The sequence below is a fragment of the Mytilus californianus genome, unplaced genomic scaffold (assembly GCF_021869535.1).
Source record: "Mytilus californianus isolate M0D057914Y unplaced genomic scaffold, xbMytCali1.0.p SCAF_11, whole genome shotgun sequence".
Taxonomy (NCBI): domain Eukaryota; kingdom Metazoa; phylum Mollusca; class Bivalvia; order Mytilida; family Mytilidae; genus Mytilus; species Mytilus californianus.
Window position 1 is genome coordinate 72,150,980 of NW_026262593.1, and position 15,177 is coordinate 72,166,156.

The window sequence follows — 15,177 nt, forward strand, 5'->3', positions numbered from 1 at the left end:
TTTGTTACATCTGTGATCCGTTTATTTGGCAATCGCCATGGCAGTCAGCAGGGTTTAAGAACATCCGTTGTTCGACCTGCTAGTCAAATGCGTTTTGTTAAAATATACTTTTTCACTTTTTGGTCTTTTGGAAAATGTTGTTGTGCTGTATATACATATATATATATATATATATATATATATATATATATATAAAGTGCCTAGAAAATCAACCTAACAATGTTAGAGTAGAGTTGATTCTTTACTTCCTCCCCAAGCGGGGCTGGAACCTGTACTTTTCACTTCATACTTCTACGGCAACACCGCCTAGCATTGCGCAGACGCCTTATCCCCTCCTCTAACTATAGCTGATAAAAATCAGCTTTCGTTTCGGGAGGTGTTACCTTCTCGTAGGAATTAAACAAGGACATCTAGACGCAATACACAAAGTATTTTAAGTGTACAGAAATGATCATCTACTCATCTCTTTAGTATAATTACAGGATGCTGTTCTATTGTTAGAAGCATACAATCACTGTAAATTCTGTAATTATACTAAAGAGATGAGTAGATGATCATTTCTGTACACTTAAAATACTTTGTGTATTGCGTCTAGATGTCCTTGTTTAATTCCTACGAGAAGGTAACACCTCCCGAAACGAAAGCTGATTTTTATCAGCTATAGTTAGAGGAGGGGATAAGGCGTCTGCGCAATGCTAGGCGGTGTTGCCGTAGAAGTATGAAGTGAAAAGTACAGGTTCCAGCCCCGCTTGGGGAGGAAGTAAAGAATCAAATCTACTCTAACATTGTTAGGTTGATTTTCTAGGCACTTTATAAATATTCTAAAGCCTGGCATTTCTTAATCATAAGAAATCCGATGGACAAGGTATAATTTACAGTTGTCACTACACATAGGCAGACATATATATATATATATATATATATATATATTCCATTTTTTGTCGTGTTGTTACGTAGTAAACCGTAACAGACTTTCAGAACCCTGGCTAATCCTTATCTATCCGTATTGCAACGTAATGAAAAAGTGCCGTTCCCTGACAAATTCGTGACAAATCGTATTGTATCTTTAACAAAAACGTGGCGTAACCGTACTAGTACGTAGTTCCCCGTAACTAACCATAGAAATAATTCGGGCCTACGAATAAGTACGGACTAAAATGGTTTTGATAGGGACTAAAACGGATCAGAACGTTCTTATACGTTTTAGTAAGGATAATTACGGTTATTTGATCCGTGGTCAAATTTTGCGCATGTTCAGAAATTGTCAAGGATATACAAGTTCTACTACGTATGACTACGGCTACAATACGGAAATTTACGGACTAAAACAGATTGCCACGAATGATGACGGATCGTATCCGTAGCTAATCCGGCATCAAATCCGTGAATGTGTGACCCAGGCATTACAGTACTGAAAAACATCATAAATACCAGATTTTCGTTTTATGTAACCTGCATACCAAAGTAACAAACCGTGTCAAAACCTTCACGTTTTCTAGTATTTCAGTATTAGAGAGAAGGAACGAATTATGTTTTGCCTAAACCTTATTAGAAAAGGAAAATTAAAAGTAAATTAGATACGACTACTATTACTTTAGTTTCCTCGTTATTTGTCTATTCGATAATATTATTATCTTTCTTTTGGTCGTATTCCTTTTGACGTTATTCGGTAATTTGTCATCCCGCCATTTGATTTTTACTTTTAATTTTTCGGCATTTCTAGTGCAGATTGGTTCTGTGGAACGATTAGAATACAAACTATTTTTACAGTGCTGTTTCATTTTTTAATCTTGTATTTATATTTACTTATATTCTATTTTATCGAGAAAGTGTTTACTATATACAGTATGTACTATCAACTACAAAAACAAACTTTTTTTGCTCGCGTCTTTGTCATATTTATTTGTATTATTGTTTGATTTTTTTAGTCAGTTGTGTTGTACAAGTATGTCTGTGATGTATGTTTACACAGTTTTGGCTGCTGGGTCCCAATTATTGTCACAATAGCCGATTACTTTTTTTTCTATATATTTTTTGGGTTGCTCACCTAAGTTTGTAATTATAACGGAACTATAAACAACAGTCATAAACGAAGGTGGTTTTGATAGTTATAAAACTAGGTGACCAGCCCACCATTCTCTTTCGACAAAAGACCGTGCAAAGTCAGGAATTTGTTTTTCACTTCTTCCGTTGATTGATACTGTTAGAGTTTGACCGTTTTTATTGCGTTCCCACTTTTGAATTTGCTCTGGAGATCGGGATTTTTGTTATAACTTCTATAAATTAATTAAATGTTTCAACAAACTGTCGTTTGCTTTTTAATCAGATAAATGGACCTTACACATGTCATTATATTTATATTTTAATGCACATTTCTTTAAAACTTGGTATCGTCTGAGTTGATTCTTCAAAGGAAAGACATTTCGTCAGTTTAGCTTTAATCAAATCAGTTAAGCAATCAAATCAAGGATGTTTAAGTTCTTTAAGTTCTTTTTTTAAAGATTTAATTTGACCTTTTTGTCACAAAATATGAATTAACAAGAAACTAATAATTAAAATTGAGAAAGGAAATGGGGAATATGTCAAAGAGACACCAATCCGACGAAAGAGCAGAAAACAGTCAAAGGCCACCAATGGGCCTTCAACGCAACGAGACATGGATTAGATATAATGAAATATACATAAATAATGTTCTATATGTGTACATATATGTGAAAAGAGGTCATCTTATTTAGATATTTGTCATTTGCATTGAATAAGTTTTGATAGTAAAATCACAAAGCTGTTCACGAACGGAATATTTTCAACTAAGAACTTTGTTACAGGGAGCCTTTTTCGGTATGAATTATCAGGAATTTTCATGCCTCAATATATGTTTTCGTGGAAAATCATACATCTGACTAAACCATATTAAACTCTCCATTTTCTGCATTAAGGAAGTTTCTCTCACAGTTGAATAGATAGAAAACATTTTAAGCTGCTCTCAAGAGTCATCAAATATCACTTTTGTTGCCAACACTAATAGGGGAGAAGGGATGTTGCTTAAGTAATTAAATGTTCACACTTGAAAATTATTGGTGTTTTTTTATTCTTTGTACATATGTATGCGTTGTAAATGAGTTTTACAGTTTTACAACTTGTCCATATTCAATGTTGTAACACCACTCTCCTAGGATAAGGGGATATTTGGGCGATCACATGTTTCACCCAGCAACATCCTGTATGTACCTGTCCCAATTCAAGAGCCTGTAATTCAGTTGATGTAGTTGGTTCATGTAGACTGATCCATGTGACGACTGTACGAGGGACGAAATCATTAGGAGACGATTGAAAATACTTAATCTACAGTATTTCCTCTTTTGATTATATCCATCTTTTGTATATTTGCCTGACTTTTTCTGGTATAAGACACCGCAAAACTGTTTCATACGCTACCAAAATGAAGATCGTCATCTGTCATTTTCGATTATTATGAATGATTTTGTTTTTCCCCTTTATCTTTGACGCCAAGAACCTGCTCCAAATTTCCAGAACGGAACTACATTTGCAACAATGAAAATTGCAACAATAAACTTTATAAAGATATGATATTGCAGTTTTCGATTATAATGTATTTGAATATAATTAATCATTTTAATAATAAAATGAGCTGCGTCGGGTAATAATCGACCTTATGCAAATGAATATCAATACATCTGTAAACCTATTTCGGGTTGAAAAGAGACCTACGGAAAGTCTGTAATAAACTCATCATAGATACCATGATAGAAATTTTTTATTGGCGCCAGACGCGCGTTTCGTCTACAAAAGACTCATCAGTGACGCTCGAATAAAAAAAAAGTAAAAAGACCAAAACTGTTTGAAAATTGAGTTGTTATAAGAACCCTACAAAACAGACCAAAATTCATCTTTTATTTCGTATTTGAATGTTCCAAAACCAATCAAAGTCTTATAAATATATGTACATGCACTACAAACCAGTAAAAGTCTGAAATGGCCTATATCTGTACTCGACTGTACTGATTTTTACTCCACCAGTCTGAATTAGTCTGAAATTTACTTGATAATACTCGACTGTAGTCTGAACCATACTTAACAGTCTGAACTTGTACTCGACCCTTACTCGACCAGTACTTAACCATTTTATACGCGTCTGAACCATGCTCGACCTAGTCTGAACCATGCTCGACCTAGTCTGAACCATACTCGACCTAGTCTGAACCATACTCGACCTAGCCTGAACCATACTCGACCAAGTCTTAACCAACCTAGACCTATTTTTTGTATATATCTTTTGTATTTCATCAATTTAGGAACTGTTTTTAACAACAGCTATTCCCCCTGGCTAGAAATTTGAACAACAATTTGAAATTAAAAATGTATTCAATATAGCATTGAAACCAAAATTTCACAATAAACATAATATAACTTCATCACCATTTTCATCAACACTAATCTTATATACATACATATATATATATCACCTTTAAAATAAAAATATAACAAGCTGATCAAATAATCTCAAAACTGAATTGTGACTAATATTTTCAATGTTATTCAACATTTTTTGAATGTTTCAGATATATTTTATGGTTACTGGACAATTTTCACCATTAACTTAAGCCTCGTATAGATTTATGGTGTCACTTGAGTTTAGTTAGTAATGCAGTGAACATTTTTTTTTATTAAAATATATATAAAATAGCATATAAAGCAACTTAGTAAATTTATAAAATGACACCTTTGTTTTGTTAAACCAAGAATTTAATGTAATCATGATAATAGAACTTCCATAGTAATCCTGTGATAAACTTTTAAAAAAGGAAATGTGTTCCAAAGTTAAAGTAAAAATTTATTTCAATTAAATTTAAATAATTTTTGTCAAAATTAAAGACATGGCATACAAGAAGCACTTTAATAAGGTTTAATTACCTCAGTACATGTGTGTTTTACAGGTAAAAAGAAAGCCCTATTTTTCTTAAACTCGTGTATTACTTATCTAGTGAATTCAAAAGGCCTTGCGATTTAAGTTTCACAGGATGTTGCAATTTTGAATGAATGTTATTTAGAATTTAATACTCTCTGACCAGGTGTGATCTTTTTCATGAGTTTTCCAAAAGCAGGAGGTATTACTTTATACTTCACCACTAATCAGAAGAACAATTTTTTTTTAATTTCTTTAATTTTTATCCCTTTTTGCTTTATATTGTATATAATATATCCCAAATTATAATACTAGATATATTTCTAATAAACAATTACAGTGATTTTGTTGGCTGTTGTTATCTCATTAAAAAGATAATTAGATAACTATTGTACATTTTTTGTATGTAACCATGAAACCTATGTAGTTTTTATTTAAGAATTTAGGAAAATTAATTTAAAAAAAACACATGCCAAACAAGAAGCACCTTAATAAGGTTTAATTACCCTCAGTATAGGTGTGGTTTTTAGGTAAAAGAAAATCTTTTTTTAAAAAAACTCTAAAACTTTAAAATTAATATAATTAAATTATTATATAAGATAATTTGATTTAACTATCTCTTCGATAAATCTGAGAATCATGTAAGAATGTAAAAAAACTGTTTTTATAATATATCTTTATTTTATTGTGGCAGTTGTCATGTCAGTTAAAAAGAAATTTATTTTTACAGTTAAAATTTAGAAAAAGTAGAGGTTATTTGGTCAAGTATGGTTCAGACTGGTCGAGTATTGTTCAGACCTTTGGTCGAGTATGGTTTAGACTGAAAAAAATAGGTCGAGTACAGGTCGAGAATGAGTTAAGACTGTTTCAGACTGGTTGAGTATGGTTCAGACTATTTTCAATGGCAAAGATAAGGGTCAAGTACAAATCAGTACAGTCGAGTATGGTTAAGACTGGGTCTAGTTATGTCAAGTAAAATTCAGACCAATTCAGACTGGTCGAGTAAAAATCAGTACAGTCGAGTACAGATATAGGCCATTTCAGACTTTTACTGGTTTGTAGTGATGTATACGTGCACTTGCATAAGGTCGATTTCTATCCGACGCAGCTCAAATTTTATTACGGCAATACGTATGACTAACGATATCATTGCACAACCAGCTTCGCAAATGTTATCAAATGTAAGATTAACGTTATGTTATTTTTTGCTGTTGTATACAGAATCTACATAAAGATTTTTACTATATTGGCCAACATCACATCTATTATATATGCCATAATTAATTAATTTCAAGGAAAATGTAAACTTGTGTTTTTCATAGCGTCATGGAACAAACGCCGCTTAAACATTACAACAAAGGTACTGATTTCCTACCTAGTCATTATGTAACCATTGATTTGTCATTATAATGGTCAACCCATACTTATTTGAAATTTAAGCTATAAAAAAGGGCCTTATGGAACCCGTTCCTTTTACCTGTTTATCTTCTATAACTAATATCTTGATTTGAAGACATAACTATTTTTATTACATATACAACGATTTTCTTTACAAAAATAATGACTTATATACTGTTTCGGGACAAAAATAAAAAAAAACAACATTTTTTTATGTGTCAGTCCGAAGCAGTTTCCTTGTTAGCTTCATTATGAACTCACACAAAGTCAAACATTTGAAAGCCAAATATATAAAGTTTTAAAACACGTGAAGAGATATATGATTAAAAGGGATCTAAACATATAACTTAGGTGCACTTCAGGAAATAAATATAAAACTATAATATATTTGTCTTTTTCTTTTAAATGACAGTACTTGCAATTTAATAATTGAATTACAATTTTTGAAAAATGAATTTATCAATGTAATATAATCTTTTCTGAATGGACACTTCAGAAACTTAAGAGTAAAAAATCTGTCGTTAATTTCCGAAATAATACTGTAATATGAAATTGTGGTCTCCATACTGTAAGTGAATTTTAACTCAATTTAAAATAGTTTCATATTTCAAAAATTAAAGGTCAGAAGATATATTTACTACAATTGAAAAGTTTAACGAAAGGAAGATCAGAACCATGTTTTTGTTACTAAAGGATTTGTTCTCTTTATTAAAATAGTTGTTCTTATTCAGATCTAGGAATACATTGTTCTGTTTTGTTTTTTAAAAGCTTTCAACATCTTTATAATGTTTGGATTTTAAAATATTTTGACATCAATAATAACTGAGGAGATATTACTTGTCGAAATGTCCATAAGGTGCACCATAAAAGATACTATATTGTTATGTATACCACTTATTTAGTACCTTTGCTCATTGAGGTAGGTGCCATGTGGTATTTCAAGCACAAAACTTCGACACTTCGAGTTTGATTCTCCCTCTTGCGCAGCTCCGATTTAATTGTTGATCGGCTGAAAAATACTCCTTTATCTATCTTCCTTGATTTCCTTGACTTTTCAACTTTAGATTTTGTATTTGGTTAATATTTTGGAATTGTACATCAACACCTTGTTTTCAAACAACGATACAGGAAGACGGGATTTGTTGATGACCATCAATGACCAGATCAATAGGTAGTGACATCGCCACGTCAATAGAATTGAATTACGCAATGTCATTTGTGAGACATTTTTATCGACGAAAACGTCCACTGCTAACCAAATCGCCGAATGCGATGGTAGTAAGATAAATGCCAAAACAGACTGTAATGGGTGGGACAAAGGCAAAATCAGAAGGTACAAAACAGAAATCAAAATATGCCCAACAGAATTGGTTAACCTTTCTGCTAATCTTTTTTTGCTTTTATTACAGGGAGTCATTGCCTTCTACGGTAACACATCCATTGATAAGTAGAAAACCAGGGTTTCAGTGCATACCACGTGATTTGAACATTCAAATTTCAAACTAAACTTTTTTTGACAATGAAGAATGAAATGGATGTTCATATATTAGTTTAACAAAATTGCATATTTGAAAATGGGAATTTCAAAGAATAATTTAGTGTTGCGTTTCTACCGTCGGTCAGTATATGTTAAAATATACGTTGAATTTCTTTATAGATATGGAACCACGGGAAAGAACGAATTACTTCAAGCTAGTGGCACTGCTATTCGATATTGCATGCCATGTTCTCTACACATATATAAGAGAAATTATACTTGATTCGTCGCCTTGTTTTGAGTTATTTCTGAATCTGAAAAAGGAAAAGCACAAACTAATTCACCTGTATGAAACAGCTAAATGTTGTGAATGTATATCAGAACCGATAAAAGGAGAAACATTAATATCAAGAAAGCAGCTACTCCTATTGTATAAATCAGACGAAACTAAAAAAAATCGAAATCATAGAAAATTTGCCGGTAACAAAGTGGCCCAAATCTGTATCTGTAAATATACTGCAATAGAAAACATCGATGTCAAAATCCTTGATATAACACTTGCATACTATATAATAAATAAATGTGGAAAACAGGAATTAGGAGTAGATAACTGGACGTCGCAGATAAGAGAAGAGCGAAACAAAATATTCCATATATCAGATACACAAAAAATGACAGATGACATATTTAAAAGGAAATGGGAAAAAATAAATGGATCCATCATGGGAATAGCTAATCTCATAAACCGTACATTTGCTGAGGAAACTGAGAAACAAATTCTTCAAACTAAAAAGCTTACAGTTATTCCTGCTTATATGGATAAATATGAAAAAATGTGTCGTGACTACTGGAAGAACAAATGTGCTGAGTTTGAGGTAAGATTTCATGTGTCCTTTCTTAGTTAGATAAAAAGATAAATCTAGAGTAATAAGCTGTAGTAAAAACTTTAATTACTAATACTAATTTACTAATAATTTTAAGAGTATTTTACATGTTCAAGCTTGATATTTATTGCAATATGCAAATATTCAAAAGAGATTGCCTGCATTTAAAAAAAAATGTATTAGTAGCTTCTATATTTTATATTTTATATAAAAGGTTATGTTTAATTCAAATTTACCTCTTTTGTTTTTATAATACGTTAAAGCATCACTACATTTGTTTTTTTAAAGAATTTGTTGCCACTCTTTGAATGACTTGAATTATATTCTCATTTTAAAACGATGTCCAACTGTAATGCAATGTGTTAATACAAAATTTCAATCCTGGTATCTATGATGAGTTTATTTATATACAGTTTTGATTAATATGTTATATATTTTGAAGAGAGCTCAAGTTGAAGAATTCGAAAAGAAAGCAATGGCTTTTAACTTACAATTTTCTGAAGATTGCAGAGAATCCATGGGAAGTGATTGCCAAAAACACACGAAGCAAATACGTAAATATGCAGTGATACAGTAGTTCAACTACTTAAACTACTCAGCCACAAACGATAGAAAAGAAGACACAAAGAGGATAATGAAAAAATATCAACAAAAAACAATTAAAATTATACATAAAATTTAAGCATAGGGCAAAAGTTGGTATACTTTATTAATTTACATAGCGGCCATATTGCCTTATCATGACGTCAGCCGTTACAATAGGATAATACATGCCCCTGAAACAAAAAATGCAAATATGCCAATTCCTAACTCGAATCAATTTGTTGGCATATATATAGATGAATTGTACGTATTTTTGCCTTCTGTTCGTGGACAAATAAACATTGTCTACTGTGAAATTTTTCGGCCATTTCAGATTGATATTCGGGTGCGTGGCCGAAGTATAATTGCTATTAAGAATAACGAAAAATCGTAAAAAAACAAGATACTAAATAGAAAGAGAGATACAAGAAGGGAATTTTCTTGATTTTATTAACGAGAAAAGCTCATTTGTCTTTTGCCCAATTTGAGCTATAAAAACATCCTTTTTGTGAATTCGACTGTTTCATTACAACGTCTATGTCTGTCTTGCAATGAATTTCAAGGTATGATTATTACATCTGTCTTTCCTTATATTTGGACAGAAAATCTTAAAACTAGGATTGACAATATAGATATACTGATCAAAGTTTTTGGAGAGGATGAGTATATGAAAACGTCGAACAATACAGGATCAGTGGTAGAAGGTATAGTATTTCACTGAAAATTGATTGCTTTTATCTTAATTTAAAAATGTGAAGCGAAGGAAAATACTTTGAGCTTGCATTCAGTTTAATGTTTTGATGTCTCATCGGTGTATAATCCATATATTTTGAAAAACTGTATTTTTCAAAACTAAAATTAATGAATGGTAGTATAAATCATATCAAACCACAGTGTATTCTGATTTTCCAGACTGCCAGAGAGTTCATGTACCTGTTTTCTTACAACTTGACGTACCGGCTTTATGGAACAGAACAAACATTTTAGAATATCTCGACGAATTGAGGTTGAACAGAAAGTCAGATATGAATATAAAAATTATGGCAATTTCACCTGATGACCTAAACATTTATTCAAAGATCGCAAAGACAGTTCTTAGACAAATTGATTTACTGCAAGACGAAGTCCAAATGATCATGTCTGGAATGCTTTCAAGAGCGTCTATTGACACAAAACAAAGTGCTGAAGTTGTTGTTAGTTTAACAGTACCAGATACTACAGGTGGTTATTTTCTTTCCGCTTGATTTTAGTTCTATAAATTCCTGCGTATCATCGTCTTGTCAGAGAAATGTCTGAAACTTATCGTTCACACTCATTGACTACTTCAAGACCTTAAAAACCAAGCGATAATGCAATGTTTTATTTCCAAAATATGGCTCGCAAAATCCCGAAGATTGACGACCATGTTTCTAAAATATCTCTATCGGGTTAATTATATTCCGAAATCGCTATCCAAATGTACACCAGCCCGTTTTATCCCGATAATCATAAAATGACCTGCTAGTGTACATTCCATTTTTTATTTTTTTTTTAAACGGAATCATAAACGGTTGATGTTTGAATCTGAAAACCAAACACATATAGATTTTAAAAATTACAGTTAAAGTCAAACATTGAACATTATCTTCCAACTTACCAGTACAAAGGTCCCCCGTCTAAAGAAATATTGATCAGAATAGGTTTAAAAATCTTATCCTGGTCTGGAATATAGCACGAAAAAAACGATCGTCGAGAAAACTTTAAGGACGTTTAATATTACAGCTAGATAAATATTGATTGACTTATTGATTGGTGTTTAACGCCACTTTCAATACTATTGTGCTATCTTGTGGCGGTCAGTTTCTATTGGTGGAGAAAGCCGGAGAAAACCACCAACCTTCGTTAAGAAAATCTAAATAAAGAAAAAGGGAATGTACATGACTCATAAACGTTACAATATATTATGAACACGGTGATTTGAAAGATAGCACAATACATGTCTATAAAGTTATTTACAAAGGCAGTGCACTATGCCCCTTTTTGCACTGCAATACACAATTGAGTTTCGAAATACACCTAGGCCGGTACGAAATATAGTCCTTTATTTAAAAAATCTGGCCATACAATTATAATGACATCATCTACTGACAACAATCCTACGCTTATTACAACATTTCAATCCACGAAGTCATTGCAAAAGACCCAATAGTCTTTTTACTATTGATGTCTTTTTACAAACATTTGAAATGGGTTCCTTATGGAAGGGTCAAATATATTCGATAAAACATAACAAAAAGGCCTTTAATGACTGCATTTCTTTTTCACTATTCATGACTTCTGTTACTATAACGATTTCTGTATGGCCAATGTATTGATTGTTTTCCTTCAATAAGGTGTTTAAATTTTATTGCAACTTTTTGAAGAATTTCTGATCGCAATGTAATCAATTACATCTGTAAAATTAACGCAAAACTTATACTAGCTTTTCTTAAAAAAAAATATTTATAACTTTTTTTTCCATTTTGCTTTCGATTTTTAATCAAAAATGAATTTAGTGGCATTAGAAATTAACACATAAGACAAGTTTATTTCATATCTGAGATCACCAAAAGAGAGTATTTATGAGTACACTAAATATGAGCATAGAGAGAGGGAGATGAACGAATCAAACATTTAGATAAAGCTAGATTAATTCAAAATATCCGTTTGTTACATTTTGAGAACGATTTTGAACTTTTATCATAGCAGAAGTATTGAACCAACTTCTCCGTGAATTAAACAAACGTTCCTTAGCTTTATATTTTTTTTCATAATGTATGTATGTCGATCAATCGAAATGAATCTGAGGGTAGTTATTCTTTTTCACAATAAAACTGTGAATCGTGTCACTAATGGATTTGATTTAGTGGTAAACGGAACACGTATAAGCTATTGATGAATTTATCTATAAATTGAGATTATAAACAGAGCTGCATTTGTCTTCAAACGCATTAATTCTTTAATAGTTTGTACTAATGAAAGCTCCAAACTAAAAAAATAGATAATCTGTATGTATAAATAATGCCCAAATTTTATGTGCATCAATCCTTAAGTAAAAATTAAAATAAGCATGAAACGTTGCTCTTATTTTAACAATCAACTACTTCATGGCAGCTAATCCTATACAATGCTCGAAGATAAAGTAGGACATATATATAATATAATAGGTATTTGCCTAAAAAGCTTTACCTTAGTACGATAGTTATATTTTGTTTTTAGAAAAAAATAGTGCGATGAAGAGTAAGGATGCAGACGAAACGTCTGACAATCCTTTATCTATTGTTGATGACCAGACGAGATCAAACACTGAACTCGATGGTAAGTAAAACACACACACAGCTGATTCGTAACAGAATCCTACACCAATTGAACACAATATTTTCAAAACTTAACACTCAGTCCTTCATATGATAATTGTATGTATAAACTACTTCTGTAGGGTTATACTGGTATTTATATCAGAGCAATATCACCGACATTTCCTGTATTTATTTATAATACAGCACTGTTTATTTAAAGATATCCGACAGCTGTGTCTAAGTGTAGTTTATTACCAAATACAATCTAGCTATATACGAAATGTACTTGTATGTATAAATACAGACTTGAAATTCAAGGTACAATAGGTAGTAAGACAAGTTAGCAATGACTAAAGTTTTCTGTATGTATTTTTTATAGTTTTTTCTGCAGCTATGATACAGAACAAGTTTACTGAAAGACAATATTTCAAATAATGATGACGAAACTACTAAAGCTACTTAACAAGCATGAGTAGACATCCAAGTCAACGACAAAGTGACAACGACATGACTCAAAACTAAAAACGACCAACAGTATACATACAGTATAGCTTGCTGTTCGGTGTAAGCCACTGCTCCGTGTTGACCTATAATTGTTGACATTTTACAAAAAAAGACTTGGATAAAGATTGATTGATTGATTGTTGGTTGCTTATCGTCCAGTGGCAAATATTTCGTGCATATTCAGGACGAGAACAAGTTCACAATAAATACAATAGGTAGGTTCTGTAATAGATTAAGGGATTATGGATGGAGAAATTTAGACTGCCACGGGAAATGAGGGTATATTAGATAGGGACAGAAATTTAGCCTGGCAACAGGTCACCTACGGACCCCTCAAAGAGTTGTTGCAAGGGTTCTTAACGTGCAAAGAGCGTGGCACTCTCTTTACACGAGGCATCGGATTTAACGTCCCCATTCTGACCGGACGTGGCTGCAAATTTGTACATCCCGCACAGCCAAACGGACGCCCCACTTTAGCACGGGTTTTACTGCCGGTCGGGGGAAGACCAATGGTGACCATACTTCTATTCCCCAGTCACCCTTGGGGGTCTTGGATAAAGAGATGCCTCATATGCAATCATACAACGTCTTCTTATGTCTATAAATAGATAATACAAATATGACAATTGTGTTTTACCTAATTGTTCATGCGCATAGTTATTAGGTACTTTAAGTTTTATTGGTATTTTATGTGTGACATTTTTGGTTCCCTTATCCAGTTAACTGGCAATTTGCTTTGATTTCAATTCGTGTGTTAGCTATATCATGCTTCGTGTATTCACCTGTACAGATGTAGATAACTACTAAACTCTGAATTATATGGAATTGTAAAACTCGTCATTTTACATTAAAAAATAAATCAATGACCTTTTCAATTTTTGCTTTAATATTTTTACCAAACATTATTAATTGCTTTCACTACAAACCAGTAAAAGTCTGAAATGGCCTATATCTGTACTCGACTGTACTGATTTTTACTCGACCAGTCTGAATTGGTCTGAATTTTACTCGACATTACTCGACCCCAGTCTTAACCATACTCGACTGTACTGATTTGTACTTGACTCTTATCTTTGCCATTGAAAATAGTCTGAACTATTACTCGACCAGTCTGAAACAGTCTTAACCCATTCCCGACCTGTACTCGACCTATTTTTTTCAGTCTAAACCATACTCGACCAAAGGTCTGAACAATACTCGACCAGTCTGAACCATACTTGACCAAATAACCTCTACTTTTTCTAAATTTTAACTGTTAAAATAAATGTCTTTTTAACAGCCACAATAAAATAAAGATATATTATAAAAACAAATTTTTACATTCTTACATGATTGTCAGATTTATCGAATAGAGATAGTTAAATCAAATTATCTTAGATAATAATTTAATTATATTCATGCATTTTAAAGTTTTAGAGTTTTGTTAAAAAAAGATTTTCTTTTACCTAAAAACCACACCTATACTGAGGGTAATTAAACCTTATTAAGGTGCTTCTTGTTTGGCATGTGTTTTTTTTTAAAATTAATTTTTCTAAATTCCTAAATAAAAACAACATAGGTTTCATTGTTACGTACAAAAAATGTACAATAGTTATATAATTATCTTTTTAATGAGGTAACAACAGCCAACAAAATCACTGAAATTGTTTAACCTTATTTTAGAAATATATCTATTATTACAAGGATTTCACTATACAAATCCTTGATTATTATAATTTGGGATATATTATATACAATATATATCAAAAAGGGATAAAAATTAAAGAAATTGATAAAATTGTTCTTCTGATTAGTGGTGAAGTATAAAGTAATACCTCCTGCTTGGGGCAAACTCATGAAAAAGATCACACCTGGTCAGAGAGTATTAAATTCTAAATAACATTCATTCAAAATTGCAACATCCTGTGAAAATTAAATCGCAAGGCCTTTTGAATTCACTAGATAAGTAATACACGAGTTTAAGAAAAATAGGGCTTTCTTTTTACCTGTAAAATACACATGTACTGAGGTAATTAAACCTTATTAAAGTGCATCTTGTATGCCATGTCTTTAATTTTGACAAAAATTATTTAAATTTAATTGAAATAAATT

At 31.7% G+C, this 15,177-nt stretch overlaps 1 protein-coding gene across 1 annotated transcript in view; it reads left to right on the plus strand.

The window, feature by feature from the left end:
* Positions 1–15,177, plus strand: part of LOC127720644 (uncharacterized) — a 41,167-nt gene that overhangs the window by 13,514 nt on the left and 12,476 nt on the right. The window contains exons 2-6 of the mRNA XM_052227356.1: positions 7,980–8,674; positions 9,126–9,237; positions 9,868–9,969; positions 10,178–10,486; positions 12,503–12,601. Coding sequence (XP_052083316.1) covers positions 7,980–8,674; positions 9,126–9,237; positions 9,868–9,969; positions 10,178–10,486; positions 12,503–12,601 — 1,317 coding nt within the window. The remainder of the gene's footprint in view (positions 1–7,979; positions 8,675–9,125; positions 9,238–9,867; positions 9,970–10,177; positions 10,487–12,502; positions 12,602–15,177) is intronic.